The following is an 18,652-nucleotide window of genomic DNA, read 5'->3' as shown; positions in this document are numbered from 1 at the left end:
ATATGTGTCCTATACATCCCCTATATCTGTCCTATACATCCCCTATATGTGTCCTATACATCCCCTATATCTGCCCTATACATCCCCTATATCTGTCCTATACATCCCCTATATCTGCCCTATACATCCCCTATATCTGTCCTATACGTACCCTATATCTGTCCTATACATCCCCTATATCTGTCTGCATTTGCAGCCCTGTCAATTCATTTTTAACATATAGGTCAGTGAAAACCACATGCGTGCCACTTGTATGCAGGAGGTGTAAGGCTGAGGCCCCACATTGCAGAAATGCAGCATTTTTGTTGCAGATTTTCATGCGGTTTATTTCAACCAAAGCTAAAAATGGCTACAGAAGGAATGGGAAATATATAGGAAGCTTCTTATACGTTTCCCTTCTGCTTAATCTACTCCTGGCTCAGGCTCAGAAAAACGCAGCAAAATATGTAACAAAAAAAGCTGTGTTCCAACAACGCGGGGGCCTTAGGCTAAAGCCCCACGTTGCAGAAACAGCTTTTTTTCGTTGCAGATTTTGCAGGTTTTTTTTTTTAGCCGAAGCCAGGAGTAGATTGAGCAGGAGGGAGACATATAAGAAGCTTCCTATATATTTCCCATTCGTTTTCTAGCCATTCTTGGCTTTGACGTAAAAAAAAAACGCAGCTAAATCTGCAATAAAAAAGCTGCATTTTTGTAATGTGGGGCCTTAGCCTTAGTGTGATTCTATTGGGTGGTGACACTGTAACTAGATGCAATTAAAGCCAAATCCAGTTCCCGGGCACCAGTGCGGCCACTTTGTTGAAAGTGTGACCCCCATTAATTCCTGGCTGGGGTTTTGCTGTTACTGCACCGCCAGGAACTAAATGTGACAAATTAATCTGCGTTTCACTTAGGGAGCGTTCACACTACCATCTGTGTCCGTCAGACAATGTCCGCTGCTAATGTCTGTTCAAAATCTTGCACGGACATTAGCAGCGGACACTAGCTGTGTCTGTGACATTTTGCATTGATTTAAATGGACACCGGGTGCGTTCTTTTACTGTTCGTGGGTGTCCTTAAGTGTCCGTTCCCAAAGATGTCCGACCTTTCAAGCGGACAGAAAAACCTACATGTCGGGTTTTGCTGTCCGCTTGAAAAGTCGGACATCTTTGAGAACGGACACTTAAGGACACCCACAGACAGTAAAAGAACGCACCCGATGTCCATTTAAATCAATGCAAAATGTCACAGACACAGCTAGTGTCCGCTGCTAATGTCCGTGCAAGATTTTGAACGGACATTAGCAGCGGACACTAGCTGTCAGACACCGACGGTAGTGTGAACGCTCCCTTACAGAAAACTGAAGTTACTAACGGCCAAGGACTGGATGGAGCATACAGGTACATTGTGTGTCGCCCCCTACAGGTATGACTTCACTCTGCTCCCAGTCACATACAGTACCACTAATTGTGGGTTACACATGTACTTACATTGCTTCTAAAGGAAAAGCACATGTGTACCCAGGCAAATAGTAGTAAGCGCATGTGGCTGGGAGCGCAGTATGACAGCACCCCTATGTTGTGGTCTGTGCTATATGACTTTAGTGTAGGTGTCGTCAGCTTTACAATTATTGCTCGGCACTCCGAGGACCTCATCTTTGATTTTTTAATTTAAATCGGCACGCCGAACAAAAAAGGTTGCCTACCCCTGTTCTACACTATGTTTTATAGATAGATTCTTAGGAGCCCTGACAGTATTCTACTCTATGTTCATAAATAGGTTCCTAGGAACAGTAAGAATATTCTACACTATGTTTTATAGACCCTCTCTGAGGAGAATGGGTGAGATGTTATCCTATTTGAATGGAGCAATGATCTGTCCAGCACATCCACTGCTCCATACAGCTCCAACTAACAATGATGTGCAGAACAACATCCATGTATAACTTGTCCCCACATGTCTCCTCCTGTACACATCTCTTATACTCACTGTAATTCCTCTATCCTGCAGGCTGGACTGGACAGAGCGGCCATCAAGTCACTGAAGTGAGGACCGGACAGACGGTTATTAGACAGGTCAAGTATCTTCAGGGACTGGTTATTCCTTATTACAGAGGCCAACTGGGTGCAGGAAGTGTCTGGTAGATCATTATCAGCCAAACTGCAAGAATAAGAAGATGAGAAGTGACTGATGTATCTCAAGTGCTGTACGGTAAAATCTGTACATTCTGAACGTGGAGAAAAAAAGTGTCCTCTGCTATTAGTAAAACGATGTGATGTCGGACCACCTGGGTTATCGGCCATTATACAGAGACTACTCCAAGAGTTAGCAACCTAGCGACTCCCTGCAGCATCCACATATTGGGGGGCTGAGGGGTGGAAACCAGAGGACCACTTAAATAATACTCTTAGGAGGAGCCTCATGTCAAATCAGTTCAGCACAGCAGGTTCACGTCTCATACATTACATCACAATGCCTGGAGGAGATCGAGGTTTGACTGAGCACGGAGCTGTGTGGTCAGGAGGCCAAAATACAGCTCAGACCAAAATTGTTCCCAACTCTGACTCCGACACCACAGCCTTGATTTTTAAGACTACTTTAACACAATCTAGGCGAACATAAGGCAACAAATGAACCAGATTAAGCAGCTTTTGGAAAAAAAAATTATTAGCAGAAGAAATAACTTAAAGGGGTTGTCCAGGCAAAAATGGAAAACCCACTTTCAGGTTCAGTAAAAAAAAAAAAATCATACTCTCCTTTCCCCGATGCCTCCCAGCGCAGTCCGGTCTTCTTGTTCCAGTGTTTACGTGTGGCAGAAGTCCCATCCAATGTGACCGCTGAGGCTAATCAGTGGCCTCAGCAAAGGGCATGAGGTGTCACTACCTGTGACATCACAGGTCCCTTCCCGAGGATTGCTGAGGCTGTTGGTTTTTTAAAAAAATTTTTTAAATAAGGCCAATCAGTGGCTTCAGTGTAGGTTAGGAAGAGACCCTTGAGAAGACTTCAGAGAAGAAGGACCGGACCATGCTGGGTGGACAGCGGAGCACCAGGGACAGATGCATTTTTTGATTTGTTTTTGACTCCCTCCCTTCCAAACTCCATAACTTCTTTATTTCTCCACTCTCAGAGCCATATGAGGGCATAATGTTTGCGAGACAAATTGTTCCTCGTGATGCTACAATTTATTATTCTGTACAATGTACAGGGAAGCTGGAAAAAAATTCAGAATGGGGTGGAATTGGAGAAAAAGTTCATTTGTGCGACTTTCTTACAGGCATCGTTTTTACGACATTCATTTTGCAGCCAAAATAACGTGCCACCTGTATTCTATGTGTCAGTACGATTCCGGGGATACCAAATGTATATGGTTTTATTTACATTTTAGCCCCTTAACAAAAAAAAAAAAAATCGAAAACATTGCAAAAATGTATATTTGTAAAAGTCACCATATTCTGACACCCGTAACTTTTTATAAACTGTCTACCACTAAGTATTTGGACACCAGTGGTAGAATAGAAAAACAACATTTCTTCCTATCCAATAGTTGGTAGACCCCAGCAGATACTTCTTTACAATACTGCCTGGTGACACTCCTGGTGTATGTGAACCATTGGTTGGGTGCGGTTTCTCTGGCCAGCACCCGTTGGTCTCTACCTCCCACTTTCGGGGTCTGCCGACTCGGGGCACATTCCGACAATCACTGTTCACCTTCCACTTTGTAATCACATAGGCCACTGTCGATTTTGGGTAACTCAGATCGCTTGCTATGTCACTTAGGGATCAACTATTTTTGTATTAACCAACAATTACCCCTTTCCCGAAATTGGACAGCTCTGCACTTCGTGGCATCTTGCATGCAACTAATGCCAATTCTGTTTCCGATTAAACGGTGGAAGGTGTGCCGTACATCACGACCGCAGATACTGTATCTTCATTAGCATGGGTGTCCATCCAAATACTTATTGGAAGACAGTGTATTTCCGTGTTTGGGGATACATAGGGCATATTTTTCTGCAGGGCCAGGTGTACTTTTTATTTATACTATTTTGGGGAATGCCTATTGCTTAGATCACAATTTTTATGAGATTTTACCTTAGATTCTGCAGGTTATGTAATCCTGGTGCAAGTCTTTCCAGTCCTTCAGTATTTATGGAACAGTAATTTAGATTGAGTTCTTGTATATGTGTGCAGGTTTCCATGATGAAAGCCAACACTGTGCAGTCTAGAGCTGACTTCCGAAAATGAGAAAAGTCAAAACTTCTGAGTGATTGTAATGATTCCAGCACTAGAGCCTTATTCCGGGTTTCAAACAGATAGTAGAATGTCCTGAGAAGACATCGCTTCTTGTCTTCACTTTCCATCAAACTCTCTTCTTCTAAAATGTAGTTTTTCACCCAAGTGATCACATCTCTGGAGGCCTGAACTGCTTGTTTGTCCAGGTATCCAGATAGTATTGACCTGGTGGTGCCGTCTGATAGACCACACAGGAAACGGAGGAACATCTCACCACGTCCATCAGGATAGGATTTGGCTTCTTCTAGTGATTTCTGTAACTTCTCTGGAGAATAATCAGTATAATGGACCAAGGCAGAGAAGAATTCCTGAACAGTGAGATGTAAGAAGGAATAGGTTCCTGGTTCTTCTGATTCCATCAGAAAACTCGATAAGAGCTTTGACTTATTGTCCACATAAAAAGAATCCAGATCTCGATCATTGAAAATAATTTGGTGGTTCATGACGCCATGTTCTGCCATCCATCCGATGGACTGCAGGATCTTCTGAGCGTCATTTTTCTCCAGGCTGTGATTGGACAGAATGTTGGCGACAAATATGGCAAAGAGTTGTGTCACTGTTCTGGGTAATAATGTCACCTGCTGGTCACTACTTGTTGTCTGGAAGCTCCTGGATAATACAGAACAGATGATCCAGCAGTAGGACGGGAGGTAACAGAACGTGTACAAGGTGGCATTCTGCTTCACATAAGTAAAAGCCTTTTCTGACAGTTCAGGGTTGGAGAAGAAATTCTCAAAGTAAATCTTTCGTTCTTCTGGAAAGAATCCAATGATTTCTACTATTCTCTGGAAAATATTACAGTCAATTGATGCCAGTTTGGTTGGGCGACTGGTCATTAGGACAGAACAACCAGTAAGAAGAGACTTTCTCACCAAACTAACCACAATCTGACCACAATGTCCGAGCTGTTTAGGATGAGAGCACAAGTGACGTGATGTGAAATCCATTGTATGATTGCTTTCATCTAATCCATCAAATATAAAGAGAAGTTTCTCTGGATCTTGTAAGATGTTCTCCAGCTGCTCCTCCAGATATGGGTACTGATGCAGGATCATGGTCTCCAGACTAACCTTATCCAGTCTGTTGAGTTCTCGGAATTTGAAGAAAAAGACAAAAGAGAATCTTTGATAGAGATCGCCCTTCACCCAGTCATAGACAAACTTCTGCATCAGTGTGGTCTTCCCTACGCCAGGCACTCCGCTCACCATTACCATATGTGGTACAAGTCCAGATCGGTGGCACCAACGGAAGATCTTGTTGAGAGAAATACGTTGTAGTACATTTTGGGTTTTCTTTAAAATGGTTTCATGTCTTACCCCGGTCTCTATGAGCTCATTCTCAGAACGTTGCCTAAAGTGATAGGTGGAGACAATGATGAGGTTCACATAACGTGTACAGAGTGAAAAGCTTTCCTCTCGCTGGTTACATCTTGGAGGTATGTTTTCTATAAGTGTCTGAGTTTTCGTCATTAGATGTTTTTTGTGAACGTGCTGGACATCTATAGGAATAAATAGCAGAAGAAATAAATTTAAATAGATATTTTTAGCCATCTTGTACAATTTAAGGAAGTTGCTTATTTTGGACAATATAGCTTCGATAGATGGCACCCAGTGATCTGCTACAATCTAAATGAAACCAATGGTTCTTATTTCTCCTGTGGTGCCACCACAGGAAAAATGAAAAATGACAGTGCCCAATGGAACTGATGATCTCTTCATGTAGTGTATTGACATGTTTTAGCAACCCCAGTGACAAATGCTCTTAATAGAGATGAGCGAACAGTAAAATGTTCGAGGTTCGATATTCGTTTCGAGTAGCCCCTCAATATTCGACTACTCAAATCGAATATAGAACCCTATAATAGTCTATGGGGGGAAAATGCTCGTTTCAGGGGTAGGCAACGTTCGATAAAATTATACTTACCAAGTCCACGAGTGAGGGTCGGGCTGGATCCTCCGAGAAGTCTTCTCCTTGCAGCGTCCCCGCGGCATCTTCCGGCTCTTCATTCACTCTGCCAGGCATCAGGCCTGGGCAGAGCAGACTGCGCATACCCGCACTACAAGCGGACATGCGCAGTCGGCTCTGCCCAGGCCCAATGCCTGGCAGAGTAAATGAAGAGCCGGAAGACGCCGCCGGGAAGCTGCACGGAGAAGACTTCTAAAGGTAGGAGAAGAACCAGCATTGATTGGCCGACTGTATAGCATTCGGCCAATCAATGCTGGTTCTGCATCGAACTTTTACATTCGAATAGCGAGTGGTACTCGATCGAGTACGAGTATTTCAAATACTGTAGTATTCGATCAAATACCTACTCGATCGAGTACTACTTGCTCATCTCTAGCTCTTAACTTTGGGACATAGAAGATGGTTTTGAGTTGGCCATGCTCAGATATTAACTGAATACTGAACACAGAATCTACCTCAATCATTGTTTCCTAGAATATCCCCAATTCCCCCAACCAAACAAGTCCTCCTGCTATGGCACTAGTCTCACCTCTTAGGAGTAAAGTAGTCAGGGCTGCCAAGCTATGCTCACCAGATCTGTATATAGTCTTCACTATGATATGAAACCACTCTTATGTATCTGTCATGCAGTCACTTTTGCCCATGCCATGTTTGTGTATATTTAGGATTTTTTTGAGTAAGCATTGATCTACTATAGCTGAGCTGATATTTTTTTTTTTTAGCACATGTGGGTTTACCTTTGACTTTTGGTAAAATATTTTGGGACCTTATTTGGGATAAAATGTATAACCACAGAAGATACAGATGTGACCTCCCTCTTGGTTGGACATGTCCAGATATGAATGTAACAAGCTTTTTTAGCCAACATGGTTTAGGATATACTGTCACATTCTAATATGCCATTTGTCTTTATTCGTGGACAGAGCTGAAGGATTCTTTTGACATATGGCACTTACAATTCGGGATTTTTTTTTTAATTTTATTTTGAACTTTTTATTTTTAGCATATTCCTGTCCCACTTCATACTCCATATAAAACCATAGGATATTGTTACTAGAGATGAGTAAATCAGTTCATAACAAGCAGAGTTCATTATGAATTTTCTCAGGTTCGGTCAAATCTGAGATATTTGGGGTTCGCCATCCACAAATCACTACACAAACTACAACACAATACAATAAGTAGGGGCCCAGTGAAGGTTCAGAAACAGAGGAAATACTGGTACTACCTTCCCTCATCTCTCATGACCTCCCTCATGACATCCAGGGCTCCATCATAGTCCTCTACAGTCATCTTTCAGCCTCTTTGACCATACTGATGTCATGACACTTTCATGAAAGAGGACCATGATAGTGCTCTGGAGGATTCCACAAAAGGAAAGGTGAATATCAGAGTTTATTATAATTCTGCACCTCCACTGTGCCCCCACTTATTAATCTCTGGGGCCTGAAGAAACTTTGGAGTTTAATAAAAGCATTTACGGATCTGGAACAAAACTAATATAAGTACCGTGCCTTGCTGTGTTTCTGTGGCCTCTAACACTCAAACATTGACCTAGTGGTCCATGAAACTAATATATTGTCCCTTGTCTGTAACTGATGTTCCACTACTGGGCTGTAAAGAGCAGAAGTAGTGTTGCTGTTGCCATCTACATTCTTATTGTTAGTAGAACTTACACAAGTTTTCCTCTCCTCCTTTTGCCTGTCTGCCTTTTTTCCAGTCATTTTACTGCCCACTGCTTAACTAAACTGACTGGCAATCCTTACAAATATTTATAAAATAGATCTCGCAACGTTTGCCTCTCTCTAATTGTTACTTTAATTATCTTTATTACATTAATGCTTTCCATTATATCCCCATTGCTTTCCATTTTTTTGTGCCAATTGAGTCACTGCTGTGCTCCGTTCTATTAGAGTTCTTTTGTTTTTGACAAGAAGTATTACATAGTTACCTATATTATTCTAATTATCTAAAATGTAAGATATTGCTTACAGCACAACCCAAGTGTGACGTCCTTTTCTTCAAGTGTATCACGGGTTGGGATCCTACGTCCACACACCAAGAGTCTCCTACTGCATCTCTCTATACTAAAATGTAAGATATGTACCTTTCAGTTCTGTGGGAAGTGAGTAACCATCTTCATCCACTAGAATTTTTTCCACCAGACTTTTACCTAAAAGCAAAAAATGCATTGACTTATTATACAATATGCATATATTATACAGCTGTAATGTCCAAATTATATAATGAATAGGTCATCATAGTTAATATACTATAAGTAGAGAGGCGCGAACTGGTTCATAGCGAGCCAGGTGCGTTACAAAGTTTCAGAACTCTCATTCTCACTGGATGCTTTGACACAATTGTCATGGTCAGGGAGACCCATATGAAGACTGAGGTCCAATCAACAGTCTCAGCTGTCAAACAGGGCCCAAGACATCACCCAGGAGGATAGAAGACAAATGGAGGGGACTGCAATAAAGTTCCAGATTCCACGAGTTAGACCAGATGGCTTATTTTTCATCACCTCCCCGGGGTTCCATTTATTATACTCTGCGGTCTACAGAGAACATCAACTATAATAAAAGCTTTAAGGGTTAGTTCACATGGGGAGCGGAAGCGCGGATTTTGGCACCGAGAGAGACGTGGGGAGCTGCGTCACTCTCAGGTCAAAACCCACCTGCCACAACTGTCGCGGCTTCCCCCTCCGGAGTAGGCTCAAATGAATGGGCCAACTCCGGAGGTTACTGTCGCAAGGCGGACGCCACAGCTCAACGAGCCACGGAATCTGCTCGAAGAAAGGGTAACCCGGAACATGGCAACATGGAAAAAAGTATCCTGGCGGTCTACATAGACCATCATTGTGAGAACTAGCCCAAATATTTGCGAAACAAATCTCAACCATCTCTAACCATAATGCTACTCTGCCCCATGAGTAGTGGCTTCAGGCAGACAGAATGTTATCATTCAACTCTATGACTATATACTACATTTTTCCTGTGCTGATACCAGCCATTTTCTGCAGGTTTCTCGAAGAGCGGGTCTACAGTAGGATGTCGATCAGTGGGACCAACAAATGGGGCCATAGTCTTAAAGGGAGTTTGCCAACAGGAAACATGGTGTTAAACCAGTCACTGTGCATGGTAGGGGACACTATTCTGAGAACCATCATACCTTTATATAGTAAGATGCACTACTGTTTTTAGAAATATGCAAATAGAGCCCAAGCTTAATGGGGTGTGCCAGGTGGCGCTATGCCAGGGCCCTGGGGGGGGGGGGGGCATTTTTGTTTAGCTAAGCCAGTCCAGGACAAGCTGTCCTGGACTGGCTTAGCGTCACCATCTCGGCAGCCCGGCACAGGAAGCGAGCAGTGGATTGGGGAGGCCCTGTGGATGCAGTGCTGCTCCAGCGGCCTCCCCTCACGCTCAGGCAGAGAGCAGGTCCTTTCCCTGCTTGCTCTCTGCCTGCTAACACCGCTCTGCCATGCCCCCCTTCACTCCGCCCCGCCCCCTCCTCCCATAGCTGTAGCACACACTATATGACTCATATCTGCTGCATCAGGTGCCCACGAAGTTCTGCAATGTAGATGGGGGAGTACATCTGATCTCCACAGTGAATGAGCCAGACATTGGGAGCATGGACAGAGGAGCTGAGGTGTACTGCCCCATTTTCAGTGCAGAACCATGCATGGTATACAGTTTCTTTATTTTTTTAACCTATCCCTTTCACATAGAGTTACAATCTAAGGAGAAATCTTAACTAAACCACCTGTCCATGAGGAGCTGTTAGAGGTTTAGTGTCCCAAATTTAGGTGATAGGTTCTCTTTCTTACATAGCCATATTTACTGCATCGAGTCTAAAGTACTGTATTGACCCACAATAGAAAGTTATCCATCAACTAATTTCTAATTTACGTACTCACTACTAGTAAAAAACAATCAATGAGTTCCAGAGCAAAAAAGAGAATACACAAAGTTACCTTCCACTAAGAATTCTTCCAGTACAGCTTCTAAGGTAGGAAGAAAAGATTTCCTTTGTAGGACATAGAGACTAACCCACAGTGCAATCACAGCTTGTCTTCCATGGGTAAATATATATTTCAGAAGGATGTAGGCAAATTGTTTTCTGTCGCTTTGTAGACTTTGGAATTGCTACAATACAAAAGAAGGAATCTATTGAATCTACATCATAATCCATCACAAGTGTATATCAAATACTTAAAGGGGTTGTTCTCTTAAAGCAAATTACCACCTACCCTGTGTATAAGCTAGAATAATGTGCTGATTAGTGGGGATCTACTGATCACGAGAACTGTTTTGGGCTGGTCTAACAGCCTAGATTTTAAAAACATATTTGTTACGCTACAGTGAGAATTACTCAAGATTTGTTTCAGGTTTAGAACGAAGATGGGTTTCAGGTTGAACAAGTTCAGTACGAACCACTCCTTAAATTGGCTTAAAACATAGTGTAGAATGTCCGGGCCTTTGTGGTCACCTGCACAGCAACTAACTGTGAGTGACAATGGCTGGCCAAATTCAAAGTGCTAGCAATGAAATTTCACACCACACAAGAAGAGTTTAGTATAAGACCTTCTCTCTTAGCCTCAGCAGTGCACACAAAAAGAGATTTATTACAGAACGTGCAGGTTTTTATATCCAAATACAGGAAGTAAACAACAGCAAGCTCTGATTGGTTGGTCGAGGTATCCGCCTCCTGTGATGTGGCTTCCTATGATGTCACTTTCTGCGGGTGTGCCAGGTTCTCCCATGCTTTCATAGGAAACCCTGTATAGTCTCCTTGTGTCCACATGTTCAGGCCTACCACTGAGCACAGTATACAGTCATGGCAAAAAGTTTGAGAATGACACAAATCTGACACAAATCTCTGTTTTTATCACATACAGAAATATAATAGCAATCATATTATGAGTAATAAAAGCTTATATTGACAGTTAGAAGGAGTTAATGCAGCGTTGTAATATTTGCAGTGTTGACCCTTCTTCTTCAGGACCTCTGCAATTCTCCCTGGCATGCTCTCAATCAACTTCTGGACCAAATCCTGACTGATAGCAGTCCATTCTTGCACAATCAATGCTTGCATTTTGTCAGAATTTGTAGGTTTTTGTTTGTCCACCCGTCTCTTAATGATTGACCACAAGTTCTCAATGGGATTAAGATCTGGGGAGTTTCCAGGCCATGGACCCAAAATCTCTATGTTTTGTTCCCTGAGCCATTTAGTTATCACCTTTGCTTTATGGCAAGGTGCTCCATCATGCTGGAAAAGGCATTGTTGATGGCCAAACTGCTCTTGGACGGTTGGGAGAAGTTGATCTTGGAGGTCATTCTGGTACCATTCTTTATTCATGGCTGTGCTTTTAGGCAAGACTGTGAGAGAGCCGATTCCCTTGGCTGAGAAGCAACCCCACACATGAATGGTTTCAGGATGCTTTACAGTTGGCATGAGACAAGACTGGTGGTAGCGCTCACCTCGTCTTCTCCGAATAAGCTGTTTTCCAGATGTCCCAAACAATTGAAAAGGGGATTCATCAGAGAAAATGACTTTACCCCAGTCCTCAGCAGTCCACTCCCTGTACCTTTTGCAGAATATCAGTCTGTCCATGATGTTTTTTCTGGAGAGAAGTGGCTTCTTTGCTGCCCTCCTTGAGACCAGGCCTTGCTCCAAGAGTCTCCGCCTCACAGTGCGTGCAGATGCACTCACATCTGCCTGCTGCCATTCCTGAGCAAGCTCTGCACTGCTGGTAGCCCAATCCCGCAGCTGAAACACTTTTAAGAGACAGTCCTGGCGCTTGCTAGTCTTTCTTGGGCGCCCTGGAGCCTTTTTGCCAACAATGGAACCTCTCTCCTTGAAGTTCTTGATGATGCAATAGATTATTGACTGAGGTGCAATCTTTCTAGCTGCGATACTCTTCCCTGTTAGGCCATTTTTGTGCAGTGCAATGATGACTGCACGTGTTTCTTTAGAGATAACCATGGTTAACAGAAGAGAAACAATGATGCCAAGCACCAGCCTCCAAAAAATATAGGGTAGCAAATTAAAACTCAAAAGCTAAAACATTTAATATAAAATTGCTCCCCCACAAGAGAACCACCATCACCTATCACAATGTAGGATAGCTAGACTACAGATAGTCGCATAGGTCTGATTGGGGGTATAGTAGCCAACACGGGTATTCCAGCTACTAGGATGTCAAGGGGAAAAAATAAATAAACATTGATCCTCCCCCTCCTTTCCTCAGATCCCTTCAAAGGAAAAAATAAATAAACATGGATCCTCGCCCTCCTTTCCTCAGATCCCTTCAAGGGAAAAAATAAATAAACATGGATCCTCCCCCTCCTTTCCTCAGATCCCTTCAAGGGATCTGAGGAAAGGAGGGGGAGGATCCATGTTTATTTATTTTTTTCCCCTTGACATTCTAGTAGCTGGAATACCCGTGTTGGCTACTATACCCCCAATCAGACCTATGTGACTATCTGTAGTCTAGCTATCCTACATTGTGATAGGTGATGGTGGTTCACTTGTGGGGGAGCAATTTTATATTAAATGTTTTAGTGGGTATTAATAAAAGCTTTTGAGTTTTAATTTGCTACCCTATATTTTTTGGATACTCACTTTATACCGTTTTTTTCTAAAAATATTAATTTATAGGGAAACTCTCATGAAATATTTCTTGTTATACCAAGCACCAGCCTCCTTTTAAAGTGTCCAGTGGTGTCATTCTTACTTAATCATGACAGATTGATCTCCAGCCCTGTCCTCATCAACACCCACACCTGTGTTAATGGAGCAATCACTGAAACGATGTTAGCTGATCCTTTTAAGGCAGGGCTGCAATGATGTAGAAATGTGTTTTGGGGGATAAAGTTCATTTTCTAGGCAAATATTGACTTTGCAAGTAATTGCTGTTAAGCTGATCACTCTTTATAACATTCTGGAGTATATGCAAATTGCCATTAGAAAAACTGAAGCAGTAGACTTTGTAAAAATTAATATTTGTATAATTCTCAAAACTTTTGGCCATGACTGTAGAGGCCATCTTGTCATGATGTCTGTTACACTGTCAAAAGCCCATAACATACAGGAATGTCTTTGCAGACTCAATCTTCACAATCCCATGCGTGCATTGCAGTATATATATATATATATATATATATATATATATAGCCTAGTATACAGCATTGGCTTAGCTCTAAACTCCATCCACTAGATGTGTGAGGGCTGGAGGTTAATTGATACCCCCCCCCCCCACCACCACCACCACCATCACACCTCCTCCTCCATGCTGGGAACCAGGCATGTAGAGTCCATCCGTTCACCTTTTCTGTGTCACAAAAAGACACGGTGGTTGGAACCAAAGATCTCAAATTTGGACTCATCAGACCAAAGCACAGATTTCCACTGGTCTAATGTCCATTCCTTGTGTTCTTTAGCCCAAACAAGTCTCTTCTGCTTGTTGCCGGTCCTTAGCAGTGGTTTTCTAGCAGCTATTTTACCATGAAGGCCTGATGCACAAAGTCTCCTCTTAGCAGTTGTTGTAGAGATGTGTCTGCTGCTAGAACTCTGTGTGGCATTGACCTGCTCTCTAATCTGAGCTGCTGTTAACCTGCGATTTCTGAGGCTGGTGACTTGGATGAACTTATCCTCCGCAGCAGAGGTGACTCTTGGTCTTCCTTTCCTGGGGCGGTCCTCATGTCAGCCAGTTTCTTTGCAGCGCTTGATGGTTTTTGCAACTGCACTTGGGGACACTTTGAAAGTTTTCCCAATTTTTCGGTCTGACTGACCTTCATTTCTTAAAGTAATGATGGCCACTCGTTTTTCTTTACTTGGCTGCTTTTTTCTTGCCATAATACAAATTCTAACAGTCTATTCAGTAGGACTATCAGCTGTGTATCCACCTGACTTCTGCACAACACAACTGATGGTCCCAACCCCATTTATAAGGCAAGACATCCCACTTGTTAAACCTGACAGGGCACACCTGGGAAGTGAGAACCATTTCCGGTGACTACCTCATGGAGCTCATCAAGAGAATGCCAAGAGTGTGCAAAGCAGGAATCAAAGCAAAAGGAACTGAGACTATAAGACAGATTGTCAGTTGTGTCACACTTGTTTGTTAAAGTATATAATCCCACATGTGTTACTTCATAGTTTTGATGCCTTCAGTGTGAATCTACAATTTTCATAGTCATGAAAATACAGAAAATTCTTTGAATGAGAAGGTGTGTACAAATGTTTGGTCTGTACTGTATATATATATATATATATATATATATATATATATATATATATATATATATATATACACATATACACACTTGTATATTTTGTGAACAAGAACCTGCTTGTATATAATTGTTATTTCTTTAAGATTTGCACAGGTGAAATCAGCACTTTGCTGTTAGAACAGCGGAATGTATTTAATGAAAAAATTTAAACTTGTGCCCAAAAAAGTGCTTAACAAAACATTTTTCACTAACAGGATTGTCTTGCCATTAAAAAAAAGTAAGTTTAAAGAATGTGTATAGAAATGAAACTGCTCTATTGCACAACAGACAGACAAAATTAGATATTGGCAATGAAAGGGTTAAGTGTGTGTGTGTGTGTGTGTGTGTGTGTGTGTGTGTGTGTGTGTGTGTGTGTGTGTGTAAGCAGAAGCCCAGATTCCCCCAGTCACTGTTTATGATCCTACTCTATCTCTATTGAATTCTAGCACTGTCTGCCTATGTAATTTCTAGATTCTCTAAGTTCCCCTAGTCTTCTGAGGACCCATTCATATCTGTGTATTTGGAAGGTTCCATATATTATGTGCTGAGGCCAAATCTATAAATTTCACCAGACAAAGCTGTTATCCTATAACATCTTCTTACCTCAACATCAGGGACATTTTGTGATTTGAGCTCACTCAGAAGTGATAGAGGACTCAGGTTCTCCAGGATGTGGAACAGATCATCGTGGAAATATTCAAATGTCATCCTCAGTACATGATCTTCATATTGACAAAGACGATGGTAAAATTGCCGGGTCTCATCAACTAGGAGGAAACACACAATTCACATTACTACATTAATGGAGGACAAATACATAAGATCACCACTGATGGCAGAGGGACACTTTAGGGGCAATTATGTAGTTAAACAAAGTGAAGGAGGCTTGCCTTGTTTTACCTTTAACATTATGATCAACAGAGCTCAACTTCCCTCACCTCTTTTGGGCCGCCATGCAGCGTCTGGCACTCTCCTGGTGACACCATGCACCCCGTGCTCACTGCTGATGCCTGTGACTGAGCCACCAGTGGTCACATGGGAGTGACAATAGTCATATAATAGGCAAATGATATTAACGAGAGAAAGTACGCCAAACAAACGAAGTGCAGGAAGGCGAGTATAATTTTTTTTTTAACCTCCCCTGGGCCTCCATCTATGATACTCTGGGGTATGAAGATACTCCAGAGTATATTAATGACACTATTACTTTGACTGTATTTACCCTACAGAACTATAAATTGAATACATAGGTTCCTAGGAGTCCTAATAGTATTCTACACTATGTTTTATAGATAGGTTCCTAGGAGTCCTGACAGTGTTCTACACTATGTTTTATAGATAGGTTCCTAGGATCCCTAAGGGTATTCTACACTATGTTTTATAGATAGGTTCCTAGGAGTCCTGACAGTATTCTACACTATGTTTTATAGATAGGTTCCTAGGAGTCCTAATAGTATTCTACACTATGTTTTATAGATAGGTTCCTAGGAGCCCTGACAGTATTCTACACTATGTTTTATAGATAGGTTCCTAGGAGTCCTGACAGTATTCTACACTATGTTTTATAGATAGGTTCCTAGGAGTCCTGACAGTATTCTACACTATGTTTTATAGATAGGTTCCTAGGAGTCCTAATAGTATTCTACACTATGTTTTATAGATAGGTTCCTAGGAGTCCTGACAGTATTCTACACTATGTTTTATAGATAGGTTCCTAGGATCCCTAAGGGTATTCTACACTATGTTTTATAGATAGCTTCCTAGGAACCATGAGAGTGTTCTACACAACGTTTTAAGCCAATTTAAGGTGTGGTTCATACCAAACTTATTTAATCAAAAATGAACATGGGACCTGAGCTGCCTGAAATAAAATAAATCCTGAAAGGTTTCCCTATCTTAAATTGTAACCATATAACTGCAACTAAAGGGAAAACCGCAATTCTGATTGTTCCCTAATGCATGGGTGCGGCATTAGAGCACCGTATCATTACATTGCTGAGCATTAACTATACACTCAGTGCAACCTAATAGTATATCACAGAGCGAGAAAGGGTTAATATCAGATTGGAGGGGGTTGCTGGACGTATGACCATACTAATCTGGTATTGATGACCTATTCTAAGGATTTGTCATAAATATCTAATGCCTGAAACACCCATTTAAAGCATCTGACTGGTTTAAAAGACCCTAGCTGATATTAGCAGCCATGACACTAGGACCACATAGTGTATGGACCCAGAAGAAGACAGCTGTATCCACTGTGTAGGAGGTGCTCGGCTCTGGTAGCTCAGCTCTCTTTCAGGATAGGTCATCTATATCTAAAGCCTGGAAAAGCCCTTTAAGTTCAGACATATCAGTTAAGTTAAATAGGAATATTTGGTAAATAATAAAAAAGTGAGACCCCTACCACAAGGAGTGCCAGCCATCGGAAATGGATTCTGGTACATTCTTGTGTCCACAATAAAGGCCCTGTAAAATAAAGACCAGTAATTTAATTTACAGACCAAAAATAATGTTTCCAGTAAAGGTGGCCATAATTGCTCAGTTGGAGATAAATCAGATGATCGGGAAGACCAAGTAAGTTGTATTCTGGCAGAGACATTCCTGGGAAACCTTTGGTGTGTGTGGGCGAGCATTATCCTACAGAAAATGTCCAGGTGGCCTCTCTGCTCTGGCAGCAATGCCTGTATACATCATTGAGCTGTTTTGTGTCCCTTCTATCATTACTAGGGGTGACCGACTGTCCTATGTTTCCCAGATCATCAGAACAACAATTGGGGCAGTGTCACTCCACAACAAAGCCAACATTGTAGAGCTTACCATGAGGCCTCCAAGCTCCAACCTGTCCATAGTCAGATCCCAAACAGAACTTGCTTCCATTGCTAAAAATGGTACAGTTTGCCGAGTGTGTCCATCCTTGGTTGAAGCAACAATCCTGCTTCTCTAAGTCCAGTGATGTGCCTCCTATCAAAGTCTATCAACTGGGCAAAAAGCCTTCAAAAACATCATTGAGGTATGTCAAGAAGTCCAAGTATAGACCTCAGTATATAATAATTTCACTTTTCAGTTGTATTTGCTGGGATTGGGATTTAGAACGCTGTTCAGTTTCTCCACATTGCATTGTCAGGTTTAAGATATAGGGGGACATATGAATGTCTCTGATCTGACACTGTACCCCTCAACTTGTCTATAGTGGATATTTAATACATCTCCACTTGGACATGTTCAAACCATTTCTGGTTGCTTTATATATTTATACACACTTATATATAGGGTTATAGTCCACATATTGTGAATGGTCTTGCAGTATCAGTTTGACATGTTACCTGCACTGGCGTTCATGCACAACCGGGCTGCCTAGGTGGTTATTTTTGTGGCCACATTACTATAATTGTGTCACATGGTACACATGTGGATTTGTTAGAACATAGCCACAGCCCATATGAAATATATCTTATCAGGAATGGGGATTGGTTAGGCCTGTGTGTCTAATGTTCGTGTATTTTTTTCCCATCCCATATATGAGGTTTTAAAATTAATCAATAAAAATTGAGTTTTAACTACGATATCAGACACAATTTTGCCATAATTTTGTTTTCTTTTTCTACTTACTGATTAGACCATATATTTTTAGATATACACTTTTCACTTTTACATAACTTTGGCCCTGTTTGCTTTAGGGAGCTAAAAATTGGATAGATAGGTCCCTAGAAGCACAAACACTGTTCTACACTATGTTTTATAGATAGATTCCTAGGAGTCCTGACAGTATTCTACACTATGTATTATAGATAGATTCCTAGGAGTCCTGACAGTATTCTACACTATGTATTATAGATAGGTTCCTAGGAGCCCTGACAGTGTTCTACACTATGTATTATAGATAGATTCCTAGGAGCCCTGACAGTGTTCTACACTATGTATTATAGATAGGTTCCTAGGAGTCCTGACAGTATTCTACACTATGTTTTATGGATAGGTTCCTAGGAGTCCTGACAGTATTCTACACCATGTATTATAGATAGGTTCCTAGGAGCCCTGACAGTGTTCTACACTATGTTTTATAGATAAGTTCCTAGGAGCCCTGACAGTGTTATACACTATGTTTTATACATAAATTCCTAGGAGTCCTGACA

At 41.7% G+C, this 18,652-nt stretch overlaps 1 protein-coding gene across 1 annotated transcript in view; it reads right to left on the bottom strand.

The window, feature by feature from the left end:
• The window catches only part of LOC142214330 (NACHT, LRR and PYD domains-containing protein 12-like), a 75,225-nt gene that overhangs the window by 15,322 nt on the left and 41,251 nt on the right, over positions 1-18,652 (bottom strand). The window contains exon 14 of the mRNA XM_075283256.1: positions 1,966-2,136. Within this exon, the coding sequence (XP_075139357.1) occupies positions 1,966-2,136 (171 nt within the window). The remainder of the gene's footprint in view (positions 1-1,965; positions 2,137-18,652) is intronic.

Source organism: Leptodactylus fuscus, chromosome 7, assembly GCF_031893055.1.
Source record: "Leptodactylus fuscus isolate aLepFus1 chromosome 7, aLepFus1.hap2, whole genome shotgun sequence".
Classification (NCBI taxonomy): domain Eukaryota; kingdom Metazoa; phylum Chordata; class Amphibia; order Anura; family Leptodactylidae; genus Leptodactylus; species Leptodactylus fuscus.
This window is presented reverse-complemented; position numbering and strand designations above follow the sequence as displayed.